The sequence below is a fragment of the Apiospora aurea genome, assembly GCF_038362705.1.
Source record: "Apiospora aurea strain CBS 24483 chromosome Unknown utg000006l_segment0_segment0, whole genome shotgun sequence".
Lineage (NCBI taxonomy): Eukaryota > Fungi > Ascomycota > Sordariomycetes > Amphisphaeriales > Apiosporaceae > Apiospora > Apiospora aurea.
Window position 1 is genome coordinate 3,428,907 of NW_027117393.1, and position 13,463 is coordinate 3,442,369.

Genomic DNA, 13,463 nt, shown 5'->3' on the forward strand with positions numbered 1-13,463 from the left:
ATGACTGATCCCCGCCTTGGCCTACTAATTAGTCCCCTTTTGTTCATCAAATTGCGACAGAACTATAAACGCGGGCCAGGGCCAGACGGAGATCGCTTTTGGGGATGATCTGTGGCGACCAAGCGGTCTGCAGTAGCGGAACATGACCAGATCAGAAGAGACTCCGGGTTGGGCCTTTGCTTGGCTTGATGTTGGGTATTCGTAAAGCCTTCTGCACACGCCGCGGCCGAGTCTAGAAAGGTTGCACATTAACCAAGCCCTATCTATGTACAGTACATTCATTCTCTCAGTTCATTTTTTGGCAGCTCCCTCGGCATTTCCTAGTTCCAAGTTTTTTTAACGATTCAACAAAGAATGGGATTACAAAAAGGACTTACTAAATCGGATAAAGATACTTGTAATATTGCATATATCCCATGCATAGTTCACATACGCCGGGAAAGGTTAGTCCAAAAATGAACTTTGGACTTAAAGTTCGTCACTAAATATAGGTTGACTGGGTGCTTGTCGTCTAATGTTTGCATTAGGTGCAGTCTAGGGGAAGTTATAGTTCAAGCACTCGACGCTTAATTAGACGGCACACCTTTAGGACCGAGTCAGATAACAATACATTGCTCGTCAACTATGAGGTAACACATGAAGCTGAACAATCAGCAAAGGGGTATCTGCATGGCAGGCTTCGCTCGATGCTCAACCCTATGTGGGGACCATCCTCCACTGCAATGAGTAGCTGTAACACGTCGAGTAGCCCGTGGCATCCATTTTGCCGCCCTGCGACATGGAGATCCCCTCGGTCAGCCACTGCGCTAGGTCGCCGTTGCCCAGGTGCGGCCCGTCCCCGTCCCCGTCGATGGCCTTGTCGAAGTTGAACTGGAGGCTGCAGCCGTCGTTGGACTTGGCCTCGTACCAGGTCTCGGGTGCTTCGGAGGTGAGCCACCAGGTGAAGTACTCGGAGTTCACCGTGCCCTGCAGCGCCTTGCACTTGTCGACGAAGCCGGCGGGGTTGGAGACCGGCTGGGCCGTGTACGTCCCCGTACCTTGGCAGAGCCAGCCCGAGGACTCGGTGAGGTTGTTGAATTCCCAGCCGCAGCAGCCGGTGTCACAGGAGCCCAGTTTGGGATATGAGAAAGACATGTCGCATATGGGAGCTGATTCTCGGGTGGCTAGAATCGGGCTGGCGACTGAAAGTGAGGAGAGCTGCAACAGCAGCAAGCTGATTGCGGATATTATCTGCATCGTGAAGGTGAATCTTGTTTCTTGTGTAGCCGAGAATCTTGGGGGAACAAGAGTGGCAGTATTCGTGGGGTCTACTGATCAGGAGAAGAAACAAGTGATCTGCGATGCGGGCATTGAGATTATATAGGCCTGCGAGTGCTTCGGGTCTGACCCCATACTGTTCAGCATTAGATATGATGATCCAGATCCAGAATGATCTACGCCAGTCGAGATGGGCGGCGTCCAACTGCATCGTGCCCAACACATTGCCCCCATCACATCGACTAGGCCCGGAATGTTCCTATATCCAATGCATTAATGAAGCGGGGGAAATAACCTACAGGTCTCTAGCCCCTGGGGGCCCCCTTAATTCTGTCGAGTCGAGCACCTGATCATATTATGGGTGTGCCCATGCCGTCCATCGTCACACAGGGACGGCCCCCCGCCCCTGAAGCCATGTAGTCGAAAAGTCAGATCCGTGACGAGAACCTTGGCGCGTTGGTTGGGGCTCCCAATGAGGTGTAAGTGACCCAGAAACCAACAAGCTGGCTCGGCGGCTACGCAAGTTGGGAGGCTCGGCCATTGGCCAGGGGGCTCGCCTGCTGCCCAATCACACACACGCATTGGCGGTCAGGGTTGCAGCAAGAGACCAGCACTCTGGCTCAATCCGGCCGCCCCTCAGGCACGACCGACCCCGCAGGCAGATCATCATGCACGGCTCCAAGCACTTACCGTCACTACTGGACAGTAATCCTACGAGCGTGATTGACGTGCGCCAGTGGTGATGGTGGTGGTGGCGATGGTGGCCGCATGTGCTCCCAAGAAATGTGTCGATTCGTTGCAGGACGAACGGACTCGGCCCGCCCACTGGATCGGCAAAAGCTGAAGAGCACCCCCGCTGCAGGTGGACTGCAGCTAACGAGGTGACATGCGCCTACGATGACAGTTCTGTGCAGCCCAGCAGCTAACTTCATTTGTGCATAACTGCGCAATACCACGTTGGATTGACCGGTTCGTTCGTGACACAGGGCTATACCGAATCCCTTAGCCGGACGATATTGGATTGGATGCGAAAAGAGCCAAGGATGACTTGACATGACCCTCGACTGCTTGCGCCGCACTAGAGATGACAGACTGCCGTATTGCGATGACGGACTTCGGAGCTTCCAAGCACTTGAGCTGGGCCAACGTACGACAAAACTCCGTACTCCTTGTCAAAATAGCAACTTGCACACAACCAACAAGATGAACAACATTTCCACCCCCGAACTGTCCTCCCTAACGGAGTCGTGGGCGTCGGAAAAGTGTTGAGATCAATTGTCGTCCTTCATCATCTACACCATGTAATCCCTTGACCCAACGGATTGCAGTTACCCCACAATGGTTGCTCGTGACCTCGTGCACGTAGGTGTGCATCCAGTTGCGAGATTGAGTGTCGACTTGGATCTTGAACACCTTGCCGTCAGCCTTTCATGATGCTACCGGCACAACGTCACCATGAACAGGAACTCGGCGTTCTGGACCGCGTTGAAACGAATCAAGCCCACTAAACATTAGGCCAAGGGGGCACACTGGGCCAATTAAAATGTGGATCGTGGCGGTATTGAAACCACTAACTTGGGGAGCTGTTCAAGTACCGTGGGCGCGGAGACTTTCTCACTCAATTGTCTCCGCTCATTCTTCCAAAACCCTCCGCGCTCCCAAGCCAAGCCAAGCAGTCGCTTCCCCATGCGCGCCCAGGGAGACTGCGCGGGCTCGTCCGAAACCATGATGGTGAATAAGGCATCTGTCGCACAGAACGGCTTCAATCAGCCTTTGAAGCGCCGAGCCGCCTGCGATGCTTGCAGTTAGTTTCGCCGACCCCCAGGCCCTCAGGTCCCCCAGGCCCCCAAGACCCCAGGTCCCCCAGGCCGTTGCACGCGCTAGTGACTTACTTACCGAAACTCTACAGGAAAACGTAAGATCAAATGCGCTGGTGGCACACCTGTCTGTCAACGCTGCGGCCGCCTCGTCATCCCCCTGCCACTACTCTGATGTTGGGCGCATTGGACGGCCTCGCCGGCAAAGGCAAGCCCATGATGCTGCCTCGTTGACAACAGAGAGCAACAGTCCGCTCGCGAGCAGCCCTCCCGAGCAAAGCGTGCCACAGAATCCAACCCCTGTGAGGGCAACCCCCCTACCAGCCGATGGCCTGGTGCAACCGGCATCATCAACCATGCCTGAGTTTGACATGGCGTTCCTCGACAATGTACCGTGGCTTGACTGGACCAACTCAGCATCGCAAATGTCCCCAAGCATTGCCTGGGATAACTTTCCCACGCCAGCTAACGAAACCGGAGACCCCCAAGATGCGCATTCGCAATCTTCACCGGGGAGGAAAGGACCTTGTGAATGTGCAATACTTGCCCACAAACACTTTTCTATCTTAGGCGAATCACATGAGGGTCTGGAACCATTACGATCGCTGCGGGAGGCAGCACAAGTAGCCAAAAAGCTGCTGACATGCGACGTCTGCTTCGATACGGGCAAGGGTCACAGGGGGGTCACAGGGAATGTGTACCTTTTGGGCGCCCTCTTGTCCAACATCGCGAGCTCATATGCGCAATTCTTCGTGCAACAGAAGACGAGGCTGGCTGATAAGGAGAACGAGCAGCAAACCCTCACCCTCGGCCACGGCCCATCCGCGTCTCCAGACTCGTTGGTCGAACTTCGCGTGGGGAGCACCGAGTATCTCGCGCTGCTGAAATCGGGCATTCGAGTTGATGCCACCAGCCTTAGCGCGATATGCGACGAGTTTGCCCAGAGACAGCAGAAGCTACACAACGAGGGCCATGAGCAGTGTGCGCAGGGCCGCCCGTGCCAAAGCAAAGACGCATCTGGATGTTCCAAGCCTTCCCAACATTCGCATGCTATATGCCCCAAAGCGGAGACTGATGACCCACGACGCTTTTTCTTATGCTTCCAGGCGGTTCGGATGGTACGGGCTTCGATCGAAGAGCTACAGGCTGTGCTTGAGGACGAGGCGTTGGCATCGCCCTATCCACGATGCTGAGGCTATTCTGGCAGTCGATAGCTGTGTCGGCTTGCTGGTTAGCCCATAGATATGCAGTTGATGCTGCTTTAGTACACATAGAGCATTGGTTTTGGGGGGCTTGAACGAAGCCACGTGTTTTGGGTGTATCATAGGTCCAGCTCATACTGTGGATAATCAAGTCCTTCATACGAGAACACGAGAAGGCTTGTTGGCATGTATATATATATATATATATATATATAAAGGAGGCGCATACGGGGATCGAGGGAACAAAGACTAGGGAGAGTCTGGAAGACTTTCTAGATTTGATGGGCTCAAATGATATATCTACAAACACAGGACATGGGCTGAGTTGTGTGGAGTCGCGGACCTTGGGACACGGGTACTCGGTGGGGGGCGATCGGACTTCCGCAATCTCACGCTCACCAAGACGGAGCGTTTTGAGAAAACCTCCGCCCTCCTGACGGCGACATTTTTCTGGCCAAAACCCACCACTCCCGCGTTCGGTCATACAACGCAAGGTTTCACGTCCGTAACAACGACCGTGTCACTAAATCTTTGCACCACTGACCGGAAAAGGAATTGGTTGACGAGCCATTGCTCAGCCCGATGCGCCGCCCCGCGTTTGCCCCCGAGTTTTATTCCTGAAAACCCTCCGCCCTGCCACGCGGCGCCGAACGGGACCAGTTTCTGCAGAATAAGTAGCTGCAGGTTCCCTCCCCTTTGGAAACAACAAACATCTGCCAAACAAGCCTTTGCGACAAGATCTACCAGAATTTCTTATTTTGGAACACGACCGTCTTTATCCACTCGGAAGTCTTTTTGGCCATTATCATTCCAATTCAGGCTTATTAATACATTTCGCTCCGAGATCCACAGACCATAGTGTCACACACACACACATCGCCATGGGTTTTACATTAACCAAGTCTCGGCGCCTGGCCATCATCATCTGCATATCCTTTACCTTTTTCGTGGCCGAGATAGCAGGTTAGTATCGGCCCCTATCCGTTTGTGCCCGACATGGCTAACCTGAAGCATAGTGGGCTTTTATACAGGTTCATTGGCCCTCGTTGCCGACGCTTTCCATTACGTATGTTGTCCTGTCACGCTCCTTACTGACATAGACGGCTGTCTTTTCCACGTTGGCCCCTCTAAGAAGCACCGTGCTGACCTTACGAACACAGTTGAGCGATGTCATTGGTTTCATCGTCGCTTTCTCAGCCTTCAAGGTAAGCAGCCCCAGATGCACACTACAACAAGTCAACACGTGACTGACTTGACCCTGTTCACAGGTATCCGAGCGGGAAGAGTTCTCTCCGAGTCTTTCCTTTGGCTGGCAGAGAGCCAGCCTCCTGGGTGCCTTCTTCAATGGTGTCTTCCTGCTGGCTCTTGGTGTCAGCATCTTCCTCCAATCTATAGAGCGGTTCATTACTATACAACGTAAGTTTCCCTTGGAATGAGCTCTCCCTTGACGTATATGACTCGTAACTAACGATACTACTAGCCGTCGAGAACCCTAAGCTTGTGCTCATCATTGGCGGTGTCGGACTTGGCCTGAATCTCATTAGTGCAGTTTTCGTGGGTCACGACCACGCCGGTCACGACCATGGGCACGGCCATGGACACGACCACGGCTCGCATGATCATGACCATGACCACGGCGATGAGCCGCATGACCATGCAAACGAACACGAACACGGCGATGCTCACTCTCACTCTGACCATAATGGTACCAACGTACATGGCGAACACTTGCACACCACGAAGCAGACAGATAGCAAGCCTGGCTTTGATTTCGGCATGATGGGCGTTTTGCTTCACGTTTTGGGCGACGCTATCAACAACATTGGTGTCATGGTCGCCGCGATTATCATCTGGTTCGTCAAGGGTGACCAGCGCTTCTACGCCGATCCGGCTATCAGCATGGCTATCGCCCTGATGATCTTTGTGTCGGCCATACCTCTAGTGAAGAACACTGGAAAAGTGTTGCTGGGACACGTGCCCAACAACATCAACGTCGAGGAAGTACGACATGACATAGAGAAGGTATGTTATGCTCACTTCAATACCTCCCTTCTACACACCCTTCAAATTTTGCTGACTCCACGCCAACTCAGGTCCCCGGCATCGAATCCTTGCACGAGCTACACCTGTGGTCTCTGACTCAAGAGAAGGCCATTGCTACGGCGCACGTCTCGGTTCCGGAAGATACTTCGGTGGACAGCTTTATGGGCCTCGCCAAGACGGTTAGTGAGTGTCTGCACGCCTACGGCATCCACTCCGTCACCCTCCAGCCCGAGCTGCCGGCGCCCGGTTCCGTCTACAATGCAAATTCGATCGACCTTGCCAGGCAGACGGGCACCGCTGCTGACTCGGGGAGCTGAAGCCCGGCGTCGGGCGGTCCCACAGTCGTGTCAACTCACCTGTGGCAAAGACAAGTGTGCCAACCTGGGTTGCTGTTCATAATCGATCGGGAGTCTTTCACTTTTTGCCTGCGGGGCTATTTGCCTACCTACATGTAGACTAGAGCGATTTAACTTTCAGAATGCCCAGCTTCAGTGCTCGTCTGTATAGATGAAGAGCGGGAAGCAGTAATGTTTTCATTTCACATTTAACTTGATCTGAAACCACCATCTGTCCGAGTTGCAATGAACTGCTTGTATTGCCGCCGTCTCTTCTGGTCTTGAGGCATTGCTTTCCTTGCGTGCCAGCAACCCCTGAAAATGACCCCGGAGTAATGGACGGGGAGAACTCCCTTTCATGCCCTCCCATTCTATGCATCTGGAGGAAGTATGAGCCCACGAAAGTGCCGATGAAGATACAGAGGATGATGTAGCCGTTGAAAGACACGCCCAAATTATATTTTCTGTTAGCTGGCTTATCAGTCCCATGGTGACTTTCCTGTACTCTTCCTTGCAGAATAGAAATAGAAGGATTGGATACATATACTGACAGGGCCAGAATGGTCGTGTTTGCGAATACCAGGGTATACCATAGTGATCGAACGAGCTTCTCCCAGGTTCTGGGTCTGTAGTAGACGACGCGGCGGCAGCAGCAGCCGCTTTTGTTTGTTGGTACAGTAGCTCCCCTCCTCGAGGTTCTTTTCGGTGGTCTGGTCGCTGCTGCTGCTGTTGTTGCGGTTCCGGCTCTTCTCCTGGCGGTCGTGCGCGCGTCGGAGCATGGCCGCGTCGTGCCTATTGAGGACGGCGCAGAGGGCTTGTAGTGCCGCGGTCAGGCACAAGGCGTTGATGCAGATGCAGGCGAAGAGGGCGGGCGGAGCGGGTGCGCCAGAGCGGGGTCAGGATGCAGGCGTCGATGGTGTTCCAGTTCCAGACCATCTGATTATATCACTGATTTTGTACCTTTCCGCCATTTTCTGTTTCTGTTTTTCGGCGTTCGTTGCTAACTCACGTTGACCTTGCAACCACCCATGCTCCCGGGGCTGGGCATGCCCTCCATGGAATACATGGCGGTGAACGCAGCTGCGGCGGCTGCTGTCGTTGTCGATGCGGGATCCATGATGAAGGCACGACTGTGACTGGAAGAGAATGAGAATGAGTATGAGGTTAGGGGTTGAAATAGAGAAGAAGAAGCTCTGTTGATAAAGAATACGGGAAGCCTACCATCACGGTGGTTTAGATGCGCTCTCAGTTTCACGTGAAAAACATGCTCTATTCAGAGCGGTGGCCACCTGATCTTCAGCCAGTGTGTGGCCTGCGTGCAATGCCTACCATCTGCGCAGGTTTGAGAATCTCACAGGACACTGCGGCTCGTGTCGATACTGCTAAGCATGTAGGTAGCCAACATGGGTGGCTGGTTTACTTGTCGATCTCGAGTCGAGCTTACATACCCACGTAGTCTTGCGTCAATTGGTGCCTTGTTGGCCGGCCTGCAAGGTCATATGTAGGTATATATAAGTATATACATATATACCTTGAGGGATGATCCTAGGCCAGGCCAGCCATAAGACGATTGGCTTTGCAAGTTGGAGTCCTTTCACGCTGTCATTGATGCAAAATGTGGTACAAATAGAAAGTGCAATTCCCAGGAAGGATCAAACTGTGTATTAGATTATGTAATTACATGAGGTGATCGAATGCCCTGAACAGCACATGAGCAGGTCGTCTGTGAGCCATGTCCCGTGTTGAACTCCAACGAATCCAAATCCCAACCTTGGCAGCCGCTCAACCAGAGATGCTCCGAAGTTTTGCTGTATCAAAGTTTGAACTCGAGTGGGTCGGAAGTCGGAAAAAGCTTCGGTGCGGTTTGGAGGACTCGTCGACCACTTGCTATTTCTTTCCCTTTTTTTTCCTTTTCCCTTTAGGGGGTCAGCCAAAAGACTGCCATCCAAGGTGTCAATAGGGATCGAAAACCATAACAATACTCATCTGCCGGGCCCTTCCAATTCAACCCCCCCGCTCACATAATACCCGGCATCATTGCACTTGCGTTATCTTCCACCTACCTGTTGTTTGGTGTCCTTGGGTGAATCCAGCAGACAAAGGAACAGGAAAGGTGCCTAGAGTCGTCAGGATTGACCGATGATGAGTGATGTCGGATGTCCGAGACAAGGCTGGCCGTGGGCAAGCATGGATGGACTCGGCAAGAACTGAGGTCAAGGTGCCGAACTCGAGTGAGGGAGGAAAAGTGCAAGGGGGGAACGGATGCGCGGTGCTTCAGCTGGTGAGATCTTGAGCACCGATATTGGACAATGGAGATGATGTCGAGAGGTCGAGGCTCAAGATGGGAGAAGGGCTCATGCCAGAGAACAAAAGTAGTGCAGATCGATCGCCAAGACAAGCATGGACGAACGAAACCGAGTAGAAGAGGATGGGGATTTGAGGATGATGGAAGATTGCTTTCCAGAGAAACATGTGTGGTATTTATACCAAGACCTCCGGAGACTGAGACCTTGCAAGTATGGCCATGGCATGGAAGCTGCCATGTCTATTTGGTCATCATGAGTAGATGCAATTTTCCCGCATCGACGGTGAAGTGCTCAGATAGGTGGAAAGTGTGGTGCATAGGTTGTTGCACGAGAAAGGACGGATTACATATATCGGCTTTTCGCCGCTGCTTGCTCCTCAGGCTTGTAGCTACCAAGCACTCTTCCCATGCTCGCGTTTAGTGATCGTACTCACAGAGAAGCATGTGGAAAGTGATGTCCATTGTACGTCCGTAGGTAGGTACGCAACTTTCCAAGGTCCGTCAGTGTGGCCATGCGTTTTCTTCGTGGAAGTTTAGGAAGAGTGGTTGACTAGAAGCTTGGCGCCCCTTCCTCACTTGCGGTGCAGTAGACAGAGAAATCGTCCATCCCATTCAGAAGAAGCGGGAATTGGCTCCTGCCATCCTAAGTTAGGTAGTCAAGTAGAGAAGAACCCAAGTTGCCTTAGGCAGGTAGACACCAGTGCGCTGCTCACAGATTGTCAATAAGGGATTTGTGGTTTGGTGTTGACCAGCTTCCAAAGACATCGAGACGCTGAGTCAAAGTGCAGGCAGCTCATGCCAAAACCGATGGTGACAAAAAGCCCAACCAGGGCGCCACTGGCACAGCATAGGTGCTTGCTGAATCGGGAGTGGTTTACTCATCAGGGATAGGTCTGATTGCCCATCTTCATCTTCACTATCGCCGCTTTCATATCACCGAGGGGTACCCAGTTTACTTAAGTATACACGTCTTATCGCCAGCAACGTTGAGCGACATGCTATGGAGGCGGCTTCACTAATTGTCTTCACTTGGCCGCCAAGTCAAGTGTCAACAGGCCACTCAAACGGCACCTGGTATAATAAAGTTCGAACAGGGGTCTCGTTTTAGCTACCACAACCACACTAGATGGAAAGCAAGACTGTGGGCAGTAACAGGCCAACGAACCTGGGTGCACATTGAGTGGACTTGGAGGGAAGACAGTCTTATACACTCTATACGAGTACACAAGGTAACCCAACGGGGCACGCGGCCGTGCGATTGCCAATCGGGAAGCGGGGATAAAACTGGGAGGTGCGACAGCCCTTTCTCAATTACACCATGGCAAGTATAGGCACAACTACAGACGGATGACGAAGGAACAAGGAATTGAGCTCGAAACCGTAAGTACCAATCGTCAGGTCACGTGAGAAACTGTCATTTGGTTTACAGCAACAATTCTTTCCGTCGAACAGGACTCCGTGCCTAAGCGAAATTCTCTCTGGGCAGGGTCGCCGAGATGGCTGCCACCAGTCTTACCAGACGTTCAAAGTCGGCCGTCTGATCGTTCAGGGGCGGAGTATGGAGGATGCAGTTCCCTGGAAAGCTGGCAATAGTTCGTCCTTGCTGTAATTTGGGATTGGATGAGAAGTCTCTCTTCTTTTGTCACGTATCTCTATGTCCTTTCGCGCCACGATGGATGGATTTGCTTACCCTCCAATACCGTAAAATCCTCGAGGGCTGAGTAATGTTAGCACACGGGATCTGCATCATCGACACCGCTAGGGTGAATTTGGTTCCAAGTTGGACTATCTTTGTCAGCCCGTGTCACGAGGTCACATGGGAGCTGCGCAGATCAGCGGCGGCGTGCTACACACAGACTTATCCAGGCAGGTCTCCAAGGGCGGCGGCGGGAAGAAATTCGATAGTGGAAAAAAGAAGAATAAGACGGGGAAAAAAGAAGAAAGTGTAGATCCCGCGCACGGGAAGGCAAGCCACGTTCGTGATTCGCTTCACCTAGCCGCTTACGAAGGAAATTTTTCGCTCCCGCGTGGAGCTGAATCCATAGAAGCCAGCGCTAACGGGGTGGCAAATCGGGTGCGGTGACAATATCGTCTGTGCTGCTTCCATGCCGTAGTCCTATCAACTCACACGAACCGATGGCCCCTCCCGAGCCCCACGATGCCGATGTGACGCCAGCCTGAGTGAGACGCTCCCACCATCTTGGGTCATAAGGGCCATGATCCTTGTACCTGGTTCAGAGCCTAACGGGATATCGGCGGTATAAGCGGTATAAAGCAAACCCTTCGGAGACTTGTTGGTTGTAGTAATTGAGAGCAAGCAAACACAGTTGGCCGTCAAATGTTTTTTTTTTTTGCTACATTTTAACTGCCCCTGCCCCTGCCCCTATCCAGTCGAAAGAACAAAGTGAATCGAATCAGTATATAAAAAAAAGATGAAAGCCTTCAAGCTCGTCCACTGGGGCCAGCCCGGCCAGTACGTCGACATCCCCAAACCCAAGCCCGGCCCCAACGACGTCCTCATCCGCATGCGTGCCGCGGGCCTCTGCCGCTCCGACCTCGACATGCTGGACAGCCAGCCCGGGTCCGCGCCCTACGCCGAGTCGGTCGACTCCAACTATGTCCTCGGCCACGAGAACGCGGGCTACGTCGCGGAGCTCGGCGCCAACGTGACGGACCTCGCCGTCGGCGAGGCCGTCGTCGTCCATCACATGCCCCACTGCGGCAACTGCCGCCCCTGCACCGACGGCATGGAGAACCACTGCCAGGCGTTCAAGCGCGGCGCCATCGCGACGGGCCGCGGGTGCGGCGGGGACGGCGGGTTGGCCGAGTTCCTGGTCGCGCCGCGGACCGAAGTCATCTCGGTCGGGTTCGAGGTGGATCCGGTCGACTATGCGCCCCTTACCGATGCGGCGGTCACGGCGTACCATGCGGTGCAGACGGCGGTGCAGCGGCTCAAGCCCGGCACGAGCGCGGCCATTATCGGCATCGGCGGTCTGGGCACGTACGGCGTGCAGTTCGTCAAGCTGCTCTCGGCCGCGCAGGTCTACGCCGTGGACACCAGCGAAGAGCGCCTGAAGGTCGCGCGGGAGGTGGGCGCGGACTCAGCCATCCTGTTCCGAGAAGGAGGCGCGGATGGCGGCGCGGATGGCCAAAAGGCCGGTGACGAAATCATGGAACTCACGCGAGGCCGCGGCGTCGACGTCATCATCGACTTCGTCGGCAGCTCGTCGACGCTGCAGCTCGCGGCCCGGATCTCGCGCGCCCGGGGACGCATCGTGCAAGTGGGCATGCACCCGGGCGGCGCGCTCGAGGTCGGCTGGGGCCGGCTGGCGACGAGCTGCGAGTTCGCCATCAGCTTGGGCAGCACGCGGCAGGATCTGCGCGAGGTGTGCGAGCTCGCGAGGCAGGGGAAGCTGCGGATCGACGTGCAAAAGTTCGGGTTCGACCAGATCCCGGAGGCGTACGAGAAGCTGCGCCGGGGGAGTTGACGGGACGGGCTGTTGTGGTGTTCCCGCAGCCTAGGGAGAAGAATGTTGGTGTAGGCCGTCGGGGGAGTGGATGTAAGTTGCTTTTTTCTTCTCTGACCCTTTCAGCTCTATATTCTCTTTTTTTGGAATGCGGCTGCGTTATTGGGTCTAACATTCCTAACAGTCATGCGTTCGAAACTTTGATTGCTGGGGTTCCTTGCATTCGCAATGCAACAGTATCAAAGCAGATGGTCGCCACTTTGCGGCTCAGTATGAGCCGGAGTGTTGCGGTACATGTTTACGCTTTCATCGAGGGCCTCACGTCAACATGATCCTGGCTCAATCAACATGAGTGTAGTATCGGTGGCACATACGGGTATGAAGTGACCAAGCGGCTCTTCTTGACCACCATGTGCGGTCAATGCGATGGTAGCATATGGGAGTCTTGTCTCTGAAACATACAAGCTACCTCCATGCCGAGGGTTTGAAGTAGAATGGGACAGCTCGTCTCTCAGATGCCACCCTGTTCATTTTTAGGAAATCTTGGGCGGAGAAGCCGTGGCGCCGTGCGAAGCTCCTCAAGGACGGGTCGACGCCACAAGCGAAGAGGCGTCACTCAACATGTTGTCGGATGCAAAGCCCGCGGGGATTTCCAAGGGCGCCATTCGAGCTCGAGATAGCACAGTTGGCATCTGGTAAAAACAAACACACGTGGGCCTACCCAAGTAAGTAGAGAAGGTCCCTTTCAAGCTCGCGCTCTTCCCCCAGCTTCGAGAATTCCTAGGCCCATGACGAGCAAGTTAGCGCTAAGTGGATCAAGCTCAAAAATGTATCAATGTACACTCTTAAGATGCCATTCGTAGAACTACATGCATTTATCTGGTAACTGGCCTGCTTGTTGGGGGGTCCATCGCTTTTGCTGGGCCGACTTGGCGGCATTGAACCAACGCTGAAACAAAAACCATGACTTCAACTTCTACACACATGATCCGTGTATTAATCATCGGTGCTTCGCAGCGCAGCGCAAACGCCCAACT

General features: G+C 53.8%; 5 protein-coding genes across 5 annotated transcripts; 3 read left to right on the forward strand and 2 right to left on the reverse strand.

Moving 5' to 3' along the window:
- Positions 1-696: 696 nt before the first annotated feature.
- Positions 697-1,236, reverse strand: PG986_009621 (uncharacterized protein; the record flags this gene model as incomplete). The annotated part of the gene is made up of 1 exon (XM_066845843.1): positions 697-1,236. One exon carries the CDS (start codon positions 1,234-1,236, stop codon positions 697-699), a length of 540 nt encoding a protein of 179 aa, XP_066698241.1.
- A 1,816-nt stretch (positions 1,237-3,052) lies between these two features.
- On the forward strand, positions 3,053-4,267 carry PG986_009622 (uncharacterized protein; the record flags this gene model as incomplete). The annotated part of the gene is made up of 1 exon (XM_066845844.1): positions 3,053-4,267. The coding sequence occupies one exon, from the start codon at positions 3,053-3,055 to the stop codon at positions 4,265-4,267; it is 1,215 nt and encodes a 404-aa protein (XP_066698242.1).
- Positions 4,268-5,157: 890 nt separating this feature from the next.
- PG986_009623 (uncharacterized protein) lies at positions 5,158-6,636 on the forward strand (the record flags this gene model as incomplete). Its single annotated transcript, XM_066845845.1, has 6 exons — positions 5,158-5,239; positions 5,293-5,342; positions 5,437-5,481; positions 5,545-5,692; positions 5,757-6,298; positions 6,370-6,636. 6 exons carry the CDS (start codon positions 5,158-5,160, stop codon positions 6,634-6,636), a joined length of 1,134 nt encoding a protein of 377 aa, XP_066698243.1.
- Positions 6,637-7,025: 389 nt separating this feature from the next.
- PG986_009624 (uncharacterized protein) lies at positions 7,026-7,771 on the reverse strand (the record flags this gene model as incomplete). The annotated part of the gene is made up of 3 exons (XM_066845846.1): positions 7,026-7,033; positions 7,206-7,446; positions 7,664-7,771. 3 exons carry the CDS (start codon positions 7,769-7,771, stop codon positions 7,026-7,028), a joined length of 357 nt encoding a protein of 118 aa, XP_066698244.1.
- Positions 7,772-11,391: 3,620 nt separating this feature from the next.
- On the forward strand, positions 11,392-12,447 carry PG986_009625 (uncharacterized protein; the record flags this gene model as incomplete). The annotated part of the gene is made up of 1 exon (XM_066845847.1): positions 11,392-12,447. One exon carries the CDS (start codon positions 11,392-11,394, stop codon positions 12,445-12,447), a length of 1,056 nt encoding a protein of 351 aa, XP_066698245.1.
- Positions 12,448-13,463: the final 1,016 nt, after the last annotated feature.